General features: G+C 33.7%; 2 protein-coding genes across 2 annotated transcripts; both read left to right on the top strand.

Annotated features, from left to right (window-relative positions):
- The first annotated feature begins 4800 nt into the window (after nt 1–4800).
- On the top strand, nt 4801–10665 carry LOC125069296 (lipase member H-A-like). Its single transcript, XM_047678737.1, has 3 exons — nt 4801–4961; nt 9347–9638; nt 9947–10665. Exons 1-3 carry the CDS (start codon nt 4859–4861, stop codon nt 10623–10625), a joined length of 1074 nt encoding a protein of 357 aa, XP_047534693.1. The 5' UTR covers nt 4801–4858; the 3' UTR covers nt 10626–10665.
- Nucleotides 10666–14858: 4193 nt separating this feature from the next.
- Nucleotides 14859–18964, top strand: LOC125069297 (lipase member H-like). The gene is made up of 3 exons (XM_047678738.1): nt 14859–14912; nt 17049–17340; nt 17687–18964. Exons 1-3 carry the CDS (start codon nt 14861–14863, stop codon nt 18363–18365), a joined length of 1023 nt encoding a protein of 340 aa, XP_047534694.1. The 5' UTR covers nt 14859–14860; the 3' UTR covers nt 18366–18964.
- The last annotated feature ends 873 nt before the right edge of the window (nt 18965–19837 follow it).

Here is a 19837-nt window from a genome sequence, read left to right on the forward strand (position 1 = left end):
TTTTTCCTCGTATTTAAGGTAAATGATTTATTTTGTAAAAATAGATAAAAGTTCATTGCTTCGACAAAACTAGACGATAACGAATGTTTTTAAAGATGATTATATTATTAATCCTTAAAATTGTTTTTATTGTAAGCGCTGATATAATTAATCTGGATTCGAATAACAGTGACTTGAATCTTATTAACACAATTTTTGATATATTTGGAGCTAATGAAGAATGTAAGTATGTAATCTAATTTTTGTAAAGTATTTAATTTCTTTATTTTTATTTCATATATTATACGATTTTAGTTTGTCACTAGTTTTAGGTATACGTTTATATATATATATTTATAAAGACGTCTTAATCGTCCGAAGGTAGAGATTGGCTGGTAGAGCGTACTCTTAGCAATCTTACACCAGGTGCGTTTTTCGTAACATAAATATGTGTTGTGTTTTGTGAAATGCAATAAATATTTTTTTTATCCTCAACTTAGTTCACACTTTTTACTTCATGGTTATTTTCTTTTCAACTGTGACCCAAGAGGTTACAGCCTTTTTTTTTCTTTTTCTCGCTGGAAAAACGCGTTACGCGCTTCCCCCACATGATGGAAAGTGGGGGGGTGAGTGAGACTCCCCGGAACCTTGGACGCCGAGTGCGCCCAGGTACCCCTGGTTTACCCACTAAAATCAGGTGAACCCTTCCGTCATTCGGCGGGCGCTATGGGTTCGCTTACCAATGCTACCGTGACGCCCTGGCGGTCGGCCCGCCTATGCGGGCTTCCTAGCCCTAGGGGTGGTTCCCGGGGTACTGGGACCTCCCCTAGTCCCTTATAGAGACGGGGGGAAAAGGTGAGCGCCTTTTTCTCCCCTCCGGTCGTCTTCTGCGGAGCAAGTCAGCGGCGGCATTCTCTTCCGCTCCCGCTCCGCAGCTTCCTTCTGCGACATGAAAGAGGATACAGCCTACATCAACAATCACAACGTATCTATATAGAACGCATTTGTATGGTAATTTAAATTTATTGGCCACTGGCCACTCGTACTGGCTTCCGGATGATTAGTACTAAGTAAGACATACACGTGTATATATTATTTTAATAGTTGATACGCGGACGGGGAACTACTACCCAATGGTAAGTAGACTACCCATAGAAATTAGCATCGTAAGAAAATCTAACCATTCCTTACATCGCCAGCCATCAACCTTGGGGACTAAGTTGTTTTATCCCTTATGACTGTTACACTAAGTGACTTTTCAAACTAGAACACAAGATATAACATGAAATGTTATGAAATGTTATTAGAATAATTTTTTGCTACTTAAACCGTTAATCAATTCGCTCAAAATAGTCAATTTCACAACTTTACAATGTTTAATTATTACAAATTTAAATTGTGAATGCGTAAATTTATGTTAATCGAGTTATGAAAGTATAATAAATTACGTTTATTACAATAATAATTTTATTATTAATAATTACATTATTATTTTATCGTAATTAATTTTATTTGCATGTATTAAAAATAAATTTTAATCACGCACCGCTATTTTTAAATATTAGCTATGTTAGCTAGAATTTAAAATAATAAAAATATAAAAAATAAATAATATAAATACATTGTATAAAATTACCAATTATTATTGTAATTAATTATTATTATGTAATGAACTTTACTCCTGTCATTGACAAATGAGTAATGGCGGAATGTTTTGACTTTTGACATTATAGTCTAAGAACCAGTGTTCCGCGGATTTACAGTATTTACTCCATAATGGAAATGGAGGTTCACTATTCCCATCGAGGGTTCCTTTGAGCGTGCCAACGAGTCGAAAAGCTTAAAAAATTATTTTCAAAACCTCATTGCAGCATGTCTGCCTTTTAAGATATCATCTTAAAATATATAAGAAATAAATATTTAATGGCAGACACTTACTCCAGTTTCTACTATATTTTATATAATATCAAAGCTGCTTAAATTTTATAAAAAATTGCGTTATTTCAGCAAAGCTTAAATTTATATATAATATTATTAAAAACATATATTTACAAAAGCAGACACATAGGGTGGTTCTGACATTCGGGCAAACCACATAATAGTTTCTCAGCCGGGCTAATATAGGTGCATTATTTTGATTCACGCACTCTTAATTTTTTTATTAATATTAGTTTGTTATTATTATTTTAGTAAAAGTCCGCTTAGAAAAAAGACCTTTTTTTTTGGACAATTAAGTCAGTTGTTGTGACTATTATTATTTTGTCGGCAATAATAATAAAATGATCAATTGTACATGAATTGTTTTGATCTTTACTTATAAATACATACATACTTTTAATTAATTCTAAGACATTTTAATAAAAATCTAAGATACAATTTTACACATATTAAAATCAATAAGTCTGCACATGATAACAATAATTCTCCAACACATTCAGGATGCAGTTTTACGAAAAAGTAATAAAAAAAATGCAATTAAGTCACTTTGAAATAGTTTTTCAACAAATTTTAAGTTTTCTAAATTGCAAGAAAATATACATGGTCTGGTGGTGGTCATAGTATTTTATCAGTAAGTGGTAAATTCTTCTTTCGCCGTAAATTAAATAAATACAAAACAAAATCAACTATTTTCAATAAGGTTGAAAATTGACATTAAATTACATGCTTACCTAACGCCGCACCGGTTCAGAGTTTAGATTCTACCGAGAAAAATCGGCTAGAAACAGCTCTTTATTGACCATTAAATAATATACATGATTATGTTAATTAAATAAAATATGAGAATTTATTTATTTGACACACTATTAATTACAGTTAGTAAAAGTATTATAATATATTATTATACATAAATAAATCTAGACTATAAGATTACACATACAGTTATTGGAATGTTTGTTTATGTATATCCTGTATAATTTATACAAATATCCTGGACGAATTCAAACAAATAATTCTTGACACTTTTTTTTTCATCTATATAATCTTTTATTAAATTTAAGCTATATATAAGGCTGATTTTATTTATAACGTAGTAAGTTAAAGCGAATACCTTGCCCAAGAAAGGATGAAATCACTTTGAGCAAATATGTCTTTACTTCTCGTGTTTAAACAAGTTTGTCGCTGTTGTATTCCTCCAAGATAATTAATAGTTTTATAAATAGACATTATATTGTTGTAAATATACTGTGACGTCACAAGCTTAACTTAGTTGATTCCGAAGTGTTCCTTTTGGTTTTTTTTCTGCACCAATTTTATGGTGTTACTCTCTCGAATAGCAATGCAAATCTGCAATATCTCTGGACTTGAAGCTTAGCTTGTAGCTTTATTCGTTAACCCCAAAGAAGAATACAATGTCGCTGAAAACTAAACTGATTTAAGACGTATGCACTGTTTAAATATATGAACTGTAAATGTTTTACAAGGTTTGTATTTACTGTCAAGTTTTTAATATCCTTTAGGTAATAGTATAGTTCTATTTTCATTGTATCTCTGTTAAACAATATTAAATATATTATTTAATTCTCGTAATTTATTATAAATTAAATTAAGTAGTTCTTAGTGCAGAAATGTATGCTTCGAACCAAATTAATTCTGTAACTATTTATTTAATTTGGTGTTTTATTTTTGTTTATTAGTATCCATGGATACATTTAGCTAATATTTTTGTGATTGCCTTGTGAAGTATGCGATGTCCTTTACACAAAGTTTGTTCAGGAGATTGCACTATAAAGGTAGAACGATATTTATTCTATGTATCTCTGTTCGTAAATTTTCCAATGCGTGATACACTTCCATTAATTAGATTGTATTGTCGTTATAAAATGACAGGAAAATGTGCTTTGTTTTTATACGACGATAAACGTGCTTATTAAAAAAATAATCCATGGCCTTTATAATTGTGTAGTTAACCTGTGTGGCAAAATATTATATCTGACCTTGAAACGACGGGAAGAGAAAAACTGTAACGTCAGATTTAAACGACACTTAGGGTTAGAACAAAGTGCGCGTTTCCATTATTAAAATTCTTGTCTAATTTTAGTTATTCATTGCAATAAAAATAATTTGATTCAATTCAATTCTTAGTTTAATGGTTTTTAGTTGTGCCGACAGGGCACAGATTATTTCGCCAATGTCGTGTAGGATGGAGAAGACACACAAATATATTTTGAACGTGACTCTTGGCACAAATAGAAGCCAGAATAATATATATATATATATATAAATGGCACACAGGTTTGACGTTTCCTACAACAATTATTCTATACATATATATATAAATAAACTATTTTTTATTCACACACAAGTCCACACGCGTAAAAAGATTTTTAGCGATGAATTAACCTACATTCATAATTCATTGCTCACAAATTTATTACTACAATATAATATAAAGCTTACTATGTTATTTTTTCTGAGTAATGGGTAAGTTCACTCCATATTATCAAGCGACATTTATTTTTGTATTATAACAAGGCATACACAATAATATCAACATCTGCATGAGGTATAATCCTCAATTGACACATTAATTGTCTGAAAGTGTTACATTCCAAAAACGGCAATTGTTCGTTTAAATGTTAAATTATATCTAAACATTAGTCACGCAATAGACAGATTAAAATAATAACAAAATGTTTGAAATCAATATATGAATGTATATGAGTTAAGACTTTAATTTTTTTTGGTACGTTTTGGTATCTTTCCAAAAAATAATATAATCGTCGAAAGACGTCTCACCGTGGAAACGTTTTTCATAGTAAATTTAGAGGACGATAACAGATCATAAACACTAGGACATTGACATTGCGAGGGATCAGACGTGCTCCTCTAGTGTGTGCGAGGCTTTAATATTTTTGTTGACGGTTAATTTTCAGTGAATATGATTTTTATTCTGTCGTGTGTGTTACTTTTCGCGGGTAGTTGTTTCGCTATGAGAAGTTCGAAGGAGCTCGAGGGCTATCCAGCTGGGTTTTTATCAGATTGTAAGTTGTTTTTAATGATAAGATTTAACTCAAAAACTAGTATTACTCACTTACTTAGTTCTCTTGGTAACATTGATCAGCTGTTATAGGGTCAAAAATTAAACTATGGATTTTTATTTGACACTTGCCTTGCTGGACTATTAATTATCCCACCACATAAGCTTCTAAAAGTGCAGTGGAAAAGTTATCAATAAAAGGGTGACCACTTACGGTCAGGGGGTCTATTTGCAAGTCTCCTTCCAAAGTGCTTATAGTTATATATTGTATATAGTTTGTTAAACTGATAAATGGGCCATCACTTACCTGTCGCATCTCGCCTTTAAATATTATAAAAACTACTTGCAGTAAATTTTATAGCGTCGTATATTTAATTTATGTCATTGACGTATTTAACTTAAACGCCAGTATGTTACTTTCAAGTATTTATTTATCTAATATACTATATATTTTCCTTACTTAAAGAATTCACGCGTACAGTTGACCGCCGGCCAAGTAAAAATTATGTGTCAAGTTTTTTCGTCTACAGGTTCTAGTTATAGATAATTTTGAAAGATTATTTCAGTGCCGATGGCCCATTGGTTACAAAACGTGAAACTAAACCGTTAAGTCTGAGATCTAAACCGGGTCTAGCACCACTGAATTCATATGCGTAATTTGTAATTAGTAACTAGATGAATTACTTACTCGACGGTGATGGAAAACATCCTAAAGAAAACCTGCATGCAGAGGATGAGAATCTGTCACGTATATCCACCAACCCACATTGGAACAAATTTATGGAGTAAGGCCATAATTTTTACTTCAGAATGGAGAGGAGGCATTTGCGCAGCACTTACGGACTATACTATACAAAATATATTGAATTGTAAAAGTACCTTAAAGTATAATAGTTTTTAATTCAATATATTTTTTACAGACATTTTATAAGAATTTTCGCGAAATTTCAGAAAGTGACATGTATTAACTATTACAAGGACAATATTAAAAAAATACTAGCATATCATTGTAAGTCGCTTTTCAGCACTGCACGAGTGAAATACGAAGTGAGTTACAGAATTACGCTAGAGTAAAAACTTGCAGAGCGATTCTGTATGAATTCACTTCGTATCACTTACGGTGATACGCCATATTGATACGTGTATCTTATACATTTCATAATTATTTTAGTCAATGTGGTATATCACATTCTGACAATTCAGTATACCTCACCTGAACAAATTCTTATTCTACTATTAACTTATCATTATAATGGAGAGCCGAGATGGCCCAGTGGTTAAAACGCGTGCATTTTCACCGATGATTGCGGGTTCAAACCCAGCTAAGCACCACTGACTTTCATATGCTTATTTTGTGCTTATAATTCATCTCGTGCTCGACGGTGAAGGAAAAAATCGTGAGGAAACCTGCATGTGTCTAATTTCAACGAAATTCTGCCATGTGTATTCCACCAACCCGCATTGGAGCAGCTTGGTGGAATATGCTCCAAACCTTCTCCTCACAGGGAGAGGAGGCCTTAGCCCAGCAGTAGGATATTTACAGGCTGTTAATGTAAAAAAAAAAATAGAATGATAATTCATCTTATTTAATTTGATAATTGCAAAGATATTTATCATTCGAATTTGCTGTTACCTCTCCATTACGAGAGTCTTCTACAATTTTAGCGTAATTTTTTAATATAAAATTGCTTCGAACTGATTTTTAATCTTATTTATTTATATACCACGTTTTACGTTTGTTTACGTGCCAATACTTATTGCTAATGATATAAATCTTAACAAAGTCTGTATATTTTCTTCTTAAAACGATTAGTGTCGACTGCTTAGCTGTAACGCCATTGTTTGTAAAAGGACAATGATGTGCGAAAATTACTATGTAGTTTATTTTGATGCAAGTAAACAATGTTTTATTATGTGTTTTCACTGTATCGTAGTTTAAAATAATGTATTGAATAATATACTTATTAAGAAAATTTAAAGTAACTGTACAGCTAATTTTTCTTTCTGCTTTAACTTATGTGTGTTGTTAAATGTCGTTTTTTATGGTATAGGCAAATGGGCCACCTGATCGGTAGATGTCAACACAGCACTGACTATTGGTACTTTAAGACTTTTTGGTACTGTAAGAGAGTCAATGTCAGCTCTACCAATATATGAACTAAGATGTTACGTTTCTTGCGCCTGTAGTTCCATGGATTCACAAATCCTTCAAAGCGAAAGTCAACGATTTTAAATATTGCTGTTTTATAATAGAATCTGATGAGTGGATGGTAACACACAGTCCAGAAGAACAGCTTATAAAATGTCCTGCAGTTACGACATAGTCCTTCCTTCACCTGACTACAGAGTCAAGGCGCAAAGGACATAACATTTTAGTTTCCAAGGTTGGCTGATGTATGGATGTTAATATTTCTTACAGCACTAACATCTGACCACAGTGTGACCACTTATCTTTAGATAGACCATTGGTCAATTCACTTACTTATTACTAAAGAAAAATATGCTATATAGTATTTTTATTGTATTATCGTGTCGGATAACAATAGTTTCGTATGAGACGCGACATTTTAAGATCAATGTAACTCCAGGACCCAAATATATTATTTGTGACGTCACTGTTCAATCTCCATCGTGTCTTCTCCATCGCACATGACATTGGCGAAATTATCTGTGCCCTCTTGGCACAAATAAAAACCAAAACAAAAAAATAAATATTTGTGACGCCTGATGCTTTTGACAATTGAGAAATAAAATGATATCAGATAGCAGCACCTTCTGTCATAGAACAGCTATCTGATATGACCGAATATAGATACTTTTGCTTAAGCAATGACAACCCTATGTCTTATAGATAACAAAAGTTTAGGTGCAAGGAGGGTTATGGCGATATCGCCTAATCGAAACAAGCATTTTTAAAGATCTGAGGCACCTCCCTGGTATTTTATGATTAAACAATCATTCAGACGCGACTAAGCAGTACGTATATTAGGAAGATGATGATGTTTTGAAGATGTTTTTTTAAGCTTTAATTTAATATCATTTTAGAAGCTCAAATGGAACCGCAGAACAGCCTGCTTAAATTGTAAAGTCATTTTTCTTGTTTCCTTTGCCATAGTCAAAGTTCAATCATAAATTTCTAATACCAGGAATATTTTTGGTATAACATAGCATTCGAAACTTAATTTTTAAAAATTGATAGAACTTGATAAGGCTTTTTATACATACATTAAAAACAGATTATGACATGAATAAATTTGGAATATTTCTTTTACTGCTATTGAAAAAATAAATATCTGGTTATATGCACATTATAACAAAAATAACAATGACAAACCTCCTAGTCATATTTTTTATGTTATATGTCATTATCTGTGTGATGTGTCACGATGTGTCGCGGATCTAAGCAATTATATTCCAAATTTAAATCTAATCACTTCATATCATACATCATTAAACCTTTTTTGTTGTCATACTTTTCAAAGAATTATTCATTTAATGAAGTGCGATTATTTAAGAATTTGTGATACGCGTATGTGATATTTTGATACGTGTATCATATACATTTTGTGATGATTTTGGTCAACGTCGCATATCAGATTCTGACATTTCACGCTCTTGTTCTGCGGTGTTCGAGCTTGTTCTAAAAGAATGCCTCTGCTGATTTAATTTTTTATGGTTTGAAAGAAAGAAACATAAAAAAATTGCAAACGTTTGTTTTTTAATAAATCGATAAGAAAGTTTTTTTTTTAAATTAAAATCTTAGTCTACGGCGGAATGCACTTGCCTAATTTATATATTTACTTGGAATTATTTTCAAAGCCAAACAAACTTAGGGATGGAATGGGTGTATGGGTAAAACAAATTTTTTTTTTTAAGGTTTGAAGATATGTTTTGTACATATTATATCTTTGATTGTAAACCTGGATGACCACGAATGACAAAAAAGGGGAATTCCATATTCGACATACATTTGTTTTTTGCAAAAGCAAATAATCTCATCCTCTTGTAACATTATCTGCAGAATCTTAGTCATAATATAATCTTAGGCTGGCGTTTACCCTTGAAACAGTTTTGTTATCGTAAAATAAATAATTTTAACCCGTTCGTGGAAACACACTTCCTTCCGACATGTTCCTAAAATCAATATTTTTATTTTCAATTTTTATTGAAATTCTTTGTATTTATATTGTGAAAGTGACAATTTTTTAAATCTCCTAACCAATAAGGGAGAAATGCTTTAATCCAAGTAATCCGTGTCACCAGATGTTCACCAAGTTAATGAATATATTTTGATACAAATAGGAACATCATCATATGTATGATCTTCTAGAACATCTGGAATGCTTTTTGATAAGTAATTAATGACGTCTTTTTCAAATTTTGTTTCAGGTCCAGGATCCACCAAAGAAGCATTTATAAGTAATAATACTCTTAAACACCTCAGAATATTTGTACAAAATTCAAGTAGTTCAGGTCTTCGAAAGTACAACTACTTTCAGACCAATGAACTAGCTAAAGATCCAGATATAGACTTTAAGAAGAATACTATGTTGTATGTGGGGGGGTTCCTGGATAGTCCAATTTTCCCGTTGGCCTCTATTATGGGCGCGGCGTACGAAAATTCTGGATATAACGTGTTGCTATTGGACACAAACACGTTTACCACAGTGGAATATCCCCGGTAAGTTTACATTGCAACCTTCGATGATCTACGTACAACTCGAGAGCTATAAATAGATATGGGGAAATAGCAATATTTCGTGTGCTTAATTTGCCTTAGGATTTATGTCGTGCCTGCGGTAAAGGCAAATATCTAGCTGAAACCTGCACGCTTCGAATGAAATTAAAATAATCCTTTTATCATGCACGGGATGGGATGTCTGTATTCTGTACTCTTGTGGTTCCGTCCGGCTATTATGTATTTATATGATATTCTATGTGTCTATGTGAATCATTATAATAAAATATTATTACTTTTAATACTTCCAGAGCTGCGAGATTTATGCGTCCCGTTGGAATGCACACAGCCAAGATGTTAGCCGATCTCACTGCACAAGGCTTAGACCCAAAGAAGTTGGAAATTGTAGGTTTAAGTCTCGGCGCACAGACGGCTAGTTTCATAGCCAAGAACTATAGAATTTTAACTGGAATGAATATATCTAGAATAACAGCACTCGACCCTGCTGGCCCTTGCTTCAGGAACTTGGGGCCAGAGGACAGACTCGACAAGACTGATGCTGATTTTGTGGAAGCAATTAATACAAACATCGATGAATTTGGAATGGCAGCTCCTGTCGGCCATGTTAATTTCTACGTTAATGGTGGAGAAAATCAACCGGGGGAACTTTTTTGGATGCTGTGCACATCATTCTGTAGTCACGTCAGGGCTCATACGATCTGGACATTAGCATTGAGGTATCGTGATGCCTTTGTCGCGATACAATGTGATTCGGTGCAACAAGCGAGAAACAAAAATTGCTTCGACAGACGACCTGTAGTGACTAATGTGTTGGGATTAAATGTAAATAAGACTAACGAAGGGATATTCTACTTGGCAACCACTAACACCCCCCCATATTTTCTAGGAAAGAAAGGTATGAGGAAGCAACACGACTTTTATTTATCACTTACGAATTCACTCAATGAAAAAGACGTGATAAAAATGTGATATCTATTAAAATGACAAAAGTAGGTGAGGACATATTTGACATTGAATTGACGTAATATTATTGATCGAATTCTTGCATTTTGAGGGTCGGCGAAGTTGTTATGGGAATTTTTGAATTATAATTTAAAGAGGATATATGTAAATTGTTAAGTGAAATTTGATTTTGTATTATTAAAATAATAATCAAGATTTAGGAATCTAAGATGTATGTTTTTAATTGTGCATGTGTTTACTCCGCCGTTTGAAATATAGACTATAGAATAAAAATATGTTGTGTGTTGTTTACGAATAGAAATAAGTTATCAAAACTATTTGACAAATATTTTAATGTTTAACTAAAATGTTTTTGAATAGTTATAATGTTGAAATAAAGTTTTGAAGTAAAGCAGCGCCAATTTCTTGTGGTGTTACGCATTTAAAAAGAAGAACCCTCGTCTATATCTGACATTCAGTTCCAATTATTTACACGGTAGCTGTAGGCTAGACCCGTATCCGGCTTGATTTGTAGGCCAAGCAGAAAAACCCCACTGCTGAATGTCAGATATAGACGAGTGTTCTTCTGGGTCAGGGCCTAATTTGCCCAGTGGTGTCGTCATATCCATATTTTCCATCTAATCCCTGTGGTTGTCGTCTTCGGTGGTTGAGTCGTCCTATTGGTCCTCCCAATCGGCGTCGTAAGTGCCTGTATCGGGGCAGTTGGTCGCCGATACTAGGAGTTCACGAGGTTGGAGAAGCTCGTCAGGCAGTCTTGCAATACCGTGGAGGTGGCCGTACACACTTGCGTCCGCCCGAGTGAATAATATATAGTACGTACAAGATCTCGGACGAACTTCTTCTAGTAGCTGGTGGACAGTGTCATTCCTACTACTACTATTATTAGACGCACGCATCAATTCTGCTAGATCAGGATCCTTCGCTTCTGGTGCGCTGAGCAGAGAGGTGAGGTACCAGGTGAGGGCCGCATACGTCAAGAGGTAGGCACCGTAGATCCTCAGTTTGATTCTTGTGTGCAGCCTGGAAGTAAATAGAGTGTGCAACCTCGACCGGGCCGCCACGGCATGATTCGCCGCCTTGTTAGACAGTAAGAACTTCTGCAGCGACAGATCGGTGTGACTGAGGTCTGCCACTGACTCCTGACCTCGGCGGGTGATTTGACGAGCGGCCTTTCGCCGATGTTATATATTGTAATAGTGTTTAGTTTATTCTTGTGCAGATAGATGGCGGTGCAGATCATTAGAAACTTAATTTCATTATACTTATGTTGTATATGTATGTAAGTTCATGTATGTGTTTATGTTATGTTTAATACTATAAAATAAATAAAGTTAATCTGAATTTGTGTTTTTTCATTATTCAGGAGGCGATAATGAAATTTCTACTTGAGTGTATCGTGGAATACATTAGCTTACATTATCAGCCTGTAAATTTCGCACTGCTGGGCTAAGGCCTCCTATCCCTTTGAGGAGAAGGTTTGGAGCATATTCTATCACGCTGCTCCAATGCGGGTTGGTGGAATACACATGTGGCATAATTTCGTTGAAATTAGACACATGTTGGTTTTGCTCACGATGTTATCCTTCACCGCCGATCACGAGATGAACTATAACACAAATCAAGTACTTGAAAATTCAGTGGTGCTTGCCTGGGTTTGAACCTGAAATCATCGGTCAAGATGCACGCGTTCTAATCACTGGGCCATCTCGGCTCTATGAATTCAATTTCCCTTAATACGTATGACGACTCCAAAACGAATTAATATTGTTATTATGGTAGTTGAAAAATAAAGATATCGTATCGTTATACATATTAAAAAATAATCCTCACTATTTTTATCATCATTCAAGTTTACAAAACAAAATACTTATAGGTAGCATCAGAAAACCACCCAGACTTGTAATAAATTCTAACATAGTGTTACGAGACTAGCCCTAGCCTCCAATACGGTGCTACGTCATAGGATATCATAATTAATGATATCATTAATAATGTCACTTTATTATTATTACATATTATTACAATTATTATTGTAATTAATTGATCAATAATTTGTACAACTTTAGTTGGTATTATTTTATAACATTTAATACTGGCATGTAACACTATTTCTTATTTTAAAAAGTGATTGAGCTGTCATAAGGAAAACAATTGGATGATTGGGGCATTGTAAAAATATAGAGAGAGATTGAAACATCATGGTACTACAACATAATTTTATTTTGCCATCCCGAACTACTGAAATTACAATAGTTAAATCTAGGTTCGTTATCTACAGAACATTAATGCCGGTTAAACGTGTGTATAAACTATCATAACTTACTTAAGAAGTATGATTTTAGTTTCTTCTTAATGTTACGAGAAGTATATGGTCCCGTATATCAGTGGTAATTCAATAACTAGACAAGGAACTAGGAACTACAACTAACTAGTATTCGTACGCTCGTCATACCTATTGCGCGCTCGGAGTGCATAATCGGCCGCCATGATGCTAGGATGTTCATTCATTGTTCTGTCATGACATGTCATGTATTATACAAAATCACCCCAACGACAATATTGGTAATATTTTAGACATTATTGATGGAAATTTAATTTGATATCTGCACGTGTAAAATTGTTTTTTAATCTATATTTGCAAATTAATTTTAATTTATGACCAATTTCCCTTCCGTGTCGTGGTGCAGAATCACCTGGTCTATGGTATCCAAGGTCATCAAATTGTTAAATGAATATTGATGAGTATACTTAAATTATTCTTTTAGAAAACGTTTTTTTTTTAATATACAAGGTTAACATGTAGGAAATCCGCACACATGTGCTTATTTGTGACTCACTATAACCACACTGACAGCAACAGTAAACTTATCCTTTTTTTTTTTTGTTTATCGAGGAGGAAATGCATTTACGCATGCCGCCCGGTCGGGGGACCGGGACGGGTATGTGGGACTCAACCGGGAACTAATGCCCCGTGCCAGGGCACGCTAGTGCTAATGCCCTGTCCTACCCACTAAAACCATCCTCGGGTTTCCACTATGCCACCGAGTGGTGAGGCCACGGGATCGCCAAGGGCATGCAACCGCGACCCCACCAGCGGCAGCCGCCGTATGGCGGCTGAATATTCAAGGAAAGCGCGCCTAGTGCGCTCCTTCCCCCTCATCCTCCACGTGGGAATGTGACGAACTCTCCCGAGTCCGCCACTGGAGGCTGGGCGTCAACGAAGCTGACGCCCTGCGGCGGATAAGATGGTAGGCTCCGCCGCTGACTGCCAGTGTAAAACACCTGGGAGGCTCGAGTAGCGAGCCCTTCCACTCCCTCCTAGCCAACGAGGCCACTCACATGGTCCGCCCTGACGTCGATCAGGGACGTATTAGGAGCAGCCCAATACACATATATAGAATAGAATAGGTATACATAAGTGGACAAGCAGATGGACTACCTGATAGTAGGTGGTGACCAATGCCCATAGACATTGAAACTGTAAAAATCGCCAACGCCTTACCAACCTTGGGCTTCAGATTGTTATATACCTTGTGACTTTAGTTACACTGGCTCACTCACCCTTCAAACCGGAACATAACAATACGTAAGTATTGCTGTTTGACGGTAGAATATCTTATAAATAATATTATGTATTAAAATATTAAGACCTTAAAACATCGGTAAGAAAAAAACTGTAACGTCACTGTGACTTAAAAGACACTTAGGGTCGGAACACGGTGAGCGTTTCCATTATTAAGATTTTCATACGTTGTCAATTGAAATAGAAATAACCTGTACTAGTTTGACGATTCTTATAATAGTAATAGTAATAAAACTTATACAAAAAATAGTTTTAAAAGTATTCGAACTATTACGTTATTCGATTTTAACGATAAATTAAAGTCTATTTTTAAATATAAATATATTATGATATAACCATAAAGCTTTTAATGTTTTTTCTTGGTAATGAGTAAGTTCACTCCATTTTGTCATGAAACTTGATATAATATGTATAGCACCTGTTATATGTAAAAAAAGATTTAAATAAATATATGAATATTTACGAGTACTTAATAACGTAGGCTTAATATTAATAAAGACGATATCACACCTTTATATAGCGACATTGACATTGTGAGGTATCAGACGTGCTCCTCTAGTGTGTGCGAGGCTTTAATATTTTTGTTGACGGTTAATTTTCAGTGAATATGATTTTTAATCTGTTGTGTATGATATTTATAGCGGGTAGTTGTTTCGCTATGAGAAGTTCGAAGGAGCTCGAGGGCTATCCAGCTGGGTTTTTATCAGATTGTAAGTTGTTTTATTGATAAGTAATTAACTCATTTTTTTCGCCCGTATTTGTTTGGATGGTTAGGTTAGGTGGCCATCGGGGGCCATCCATTTTTTTTTATTCTCGTTTTAAGAACTGAGTCAATAAGATGACTATTTAGTAATCATAAGGCTACCTTATATAATACAAAAAATAAACTATGACTAACTTAAAACTGATTAATTCTACGATTAATATGTATTGTTGCGCACCATCTTATAAACCCTTTCCATCTTTTTTATTCCTCATTGTCAAAATGATGCTTTCGAATCTCCACGTCTTGTCTAGCACCTCACTGCAAACACGATCCGTCAATATCATCACATCTTTAAAATAAATCGGGAACGGGCAATCGGGAGAGGGTAGTTTTTAAGTAAAAATGCAAACTTTTTTTACGGCATGTGTCCAGAGCGTTTAATTTGATAAAAATTAAAATATATGTAGAAACATACTTAAATATTCTGATTTTCAGTCATAAAAGCACATTATTGTTTGATTATATTAAAATTAGAAATCGTCATTTTTAGTATATATATATAACGTGACATAAAATACCAGCCTCCATGGGCGTCATATGGGCAAAAGATGACATAATTCATCTCGTACTCGGTGGTGATGGAAAACATCGTTAGGAAACCAGTATGCGGCGGATGAGAATCTGCCACGTGTACCAACCAAACCACATTGGACCCTCGAGATGGAGTAAGCTGAGAACCTTCTCAAAAGGAAGAGGAGGCCTTTACGCAGCAGCGGGGCACTAATAACTTTAAGATACTTTTACTATATCCCATATATTATTCTGCAAGAATAAATTTGTAACTCACTGTGAAATCATTTTAGTCTTTTTTTTAAAACAAAAGTGAGTTAAAGAATTGCGCTGGAGTAAGAACCTGCACAGCAATTGTAATAATAATTCCAACTGTTTTTTGATATAATTTATTACAATACCACGTTCCATAATTTCTTATTACGCGCCAATACTATGACAAAGTCTGTATATTTTCTTTTACATATGCTTATTGGATTACTAATGTCGACTGTAACGCTATTGTTTATAAAAGGACAATTATGTGCGAAAATTACTAGAGTTTATATTGGTATAAACAGTTTTGCTATCGTAAAATAAATAATTTTAACCCGTTCGTGGAAACGCACTTCCTTCCGACATGTTCTTAAAATCAATATTTTTATTTTCATTTTTTATTGAAACTCTTTGCATACCTATTATGAAAATGACCGTTGCTTAACAGACGTCTCTTAAACGATTAGCTAAAATACACTAATTTCAGAACGTCTTTTGAAACAAACAGGATTTATTAGGGGTACTTTTACTGAAGAAAATAATATGAGGATTTAGAGATGAGATAGGTATAAAGAACTTTATTTCTCATAAGAATTTACCATTCACTTAAAATGAGATACAATGAATATTTCTATACATTAACAAGAAAACTGCAAGAAACAATTTTAACATCTGGGCCGTTGGATATAAAAGGCTTTATTTACTATAGCGAGGATATTAAATATTTTTTTAGTTTGACTTTAAACATCCCTAAAACTATCACATAGTTTTATTTCATCTGGATCCTTTGTTAATCCATCTATTAACTGTATCCTTGTGAACTGTGATGACTATCTACATGGTGGCAGATTATGATTCTTCTAATCATAGTTTTAACAAATGCATATTCATTTTTCTGACGAAATGATTTCACTAGTAGCTTGGAGCAATATTATTTGATACCTCTCAATTTCTATCTGATTGTCATCCAGTCGGAGTAGAAGAGTTGTAAAATAGAACGTAGCTTTATATTCCACGCAATTGAATACTTTAGATAATATCTTCCGCACAGTTGATTCATCTGCACTGAGAAAGGCCGCTGTGAAATAATTTTCAGCAGATATTAATAAGCATGTAGCAACATTCAGATTCAGAGTGAATTGCGAAACTTGGTTTAAACAGGATCATTCACTTAACCGTCTGATATATGAAAAATTAACTAGAAAATAATTATTGCAACTTTCGTTCTATGAATCATCTTCATTCATTCAATCAGAAATTCTAGTAATTCTAGTATTTTATAAGTAATTGATGTCGATTTCAAATTTCGTTTCAGGTCCAGGATCAACCAAAGTGGCATTCATAAGTAATAATACTCTTAAACATCTCAGAATACATGTACAGAATTCAAGTAGTTCAGTTCGTCGTAAGTATTATTACTTTCAGATCGATGAACTCGCTAAAGATCCAGATATAGACTTTAAGAAGAAGACTATGTTGTATGTGGGGGGGTTCCTGGATAGTCCAGTTTTCCCGTTTGCCTCTGTCATGGCAGCGTCGTACGAAACCTTAGGATATAATGTGTTGCTTTTGGATACGACTACTTTTACCACAGTGGAATATCCCCAGTAAGTTGACTCATTGCTATTTTGTTTTATTTAAAATTATTTACATAGAGCTATTTGCTCCTTGAGATGTAGTTCATGTCTATATTAAGTTCATCTTAACCGAAATATAGCAAGGCTTCTCGCCAAAGCTACTGTATTTTGTATGCTTAATTTGCCTTAGAATTTATATCGCGCATCCGGTAAAGGAAACTATCTCGATGAAAACTACATTCTTCGGATGAAACTAAATTAATCCTTCATGGTGCATGGGATGGGATGTTTCTTTTTTATTTATCTGCTTCCACCTATGTTCTTTATATCTGTATGAATTATTTTAATAAAATATTATTACTTTTAATATTTTCAGAGCTGCGAGATTTATGCGTCCCGTTGGAATGCACACAGCCAAGATGTTAGCCGATCTCACTGCACAAGGCTTAGACCCAAAGAAGTTGGAAATTGTAGGCTTAAGTCTCGGCGCACAGACGGCGAGTTTTATAGCCAAGAACTATAGACTTTTAACTGGAATGAATATATCTAGAATAACAGCACTCGACCCTGCTGGTCCTTGCTTCAGGAACTTGGGGCCAGAAGACAGACTCGACCAGACTGATGCTGATTTTGTGGAAACGATTAATACAAATATCGATGAATTTGGAATGGCAACTCCAGTCGGCCATGTTAATTTCTACGTGAATGGTGGAGAAAATCAACCGGGGGAACTTTTTTGGATGCTGTGCACATCATTCTGTAGTCACATCAGGGCTTATACGATCTGGAAGATAGCGTTGAAGTATCGTGATGCCTTTGTCGCGATACAATGTGATTCTGTGCAACAAGCGAGAAACAAAAATTGCTTCGACAGACGACCTGTAGTGACTAATGTGTTGGGATTAAATGTAAATAAGACTAACGAAGGGATATTCTACTTGGCAACCACTAACACCCCTCCATATTTTCTAGGAAAGAAAGGTATGAGGAAGCAACACGACTTTTATTTATCACTTACGAATTCACTCAATGAAAAAGACGTGATAAAAATCTGATTATAAATGTACAGTCCTATTCAAATCGTAGAAGGTGTGTTTATATTGTCATCTTTATTTACATGAATTAATAATTATTTATGGTTAGGTTACTAATTTATTTCGTATTTTCTACAGAACAAATTATTTGACGTAAATTACATGTATGACAGACATCTTGATACGCCATTTCGCTTAGGTACTCTTTACTAGATTTATCTAAGAGGGAGCTGTACAACCGATATACTGACATAGACAGATTACTTAAAACAGATACGCCAAAAGCGGAAAAGATAAAATATAAATTTAATTTAACGAATACATAAAACTGATGTTGATTGTATACTTATTATATTGTTAATGTTTGCTTATTTGCTTAATAACATTACTTATCAAATCTTCTATCAACAATTACTGTTATGGTAGATTGAAGTATAAAATAAATAATCAAATAATTACTTATAATACAATATGTTAAATGTTCATTTAATAAAATTTTGGAGTTAAGCAGTGCCATCTCCTGTAGAGTTACGTAACTAAAAAGAAAAACACTCGTCCTATGACATTTGTAATAGTGTGTAGTTTATTCCTTTGCTAATAGATGGCGGTGCATTACAATATCGGGTACATAATTTCATTATACTTATATTGTATTATATTACATTGTTTTTGTATGTAATCAGTGTTGATATAAATAAAAAACCAGTGTTTTTTTTTTCATTTATTTTAATAAGTCCCCACAGTGCTATGAGCTGGGTGACAGTGCGTGGAGCCCCTTTACTTATACATTTAAAACTGTAATAAAAATTAAATTTGTTTAAGAGAAATTCTCAAGAAATACAACAATTAAAAAATGTGTTAATAGTAATGAATGCTACTTGAGATTGAAAATACAATAATAGAAAAAATAGATTTAAAAAGCACCTTCCTTTTAAATAATTCCATGCCACCACCTTCATTGCATTGGCGTTCGTGTCGGTGTTTTTATTTTCAATTGCACGAACTCTTTCATCAGATATTTTAAGATAATCTTAGGAAACAAAAACATTAAATTTTACAAATGCACGTATGAATATTACAGTGCATAATTGTAAACTTACAAATAAACAAAAGTGTTACACTAACCTTAACTTCCTCTACCCAATTTTAAATTTTACTTCTTTGTCATTTGTTAGAATTAATTTTATTAACACAAATATTAACTAATGAAAGATGCTATGTTCGATACAAAATGCATTTTTTTTTTATTATGTACCTGTCCACAGATAAAAAATTAGTTGAACTTATTTTCTACAATTCCCATTTAACCTTTTTTTACCGAATAGTAATATTGTGTACAATAACGGCATTATAGTTATCGGAGGTTTATCGAACGATTTTGAATAAAGATATTTATAGAATGTTAGCTTAAATGACGGTTTAACTAATATAGGTTTATACCTAAGACCGTTATTAAATAAAATAAAATAAATAATATTGATCTGATTCCTTGA

Source organism: Vanessa atalanta, chromosome 15 (assembly GCF_905147765.1).
Source record: "Vanessa atalanta chromosome 15, ilVanAtal1.2, whole genome shotgun sequence".
In the NCBI taxonomy this organism is placed as follows: Eukaryota; Metazoa; Arthropoda; class Insecta; order Lepidoptera; family Nymphalidae; genus Vanessa; species Vanessa atalanta.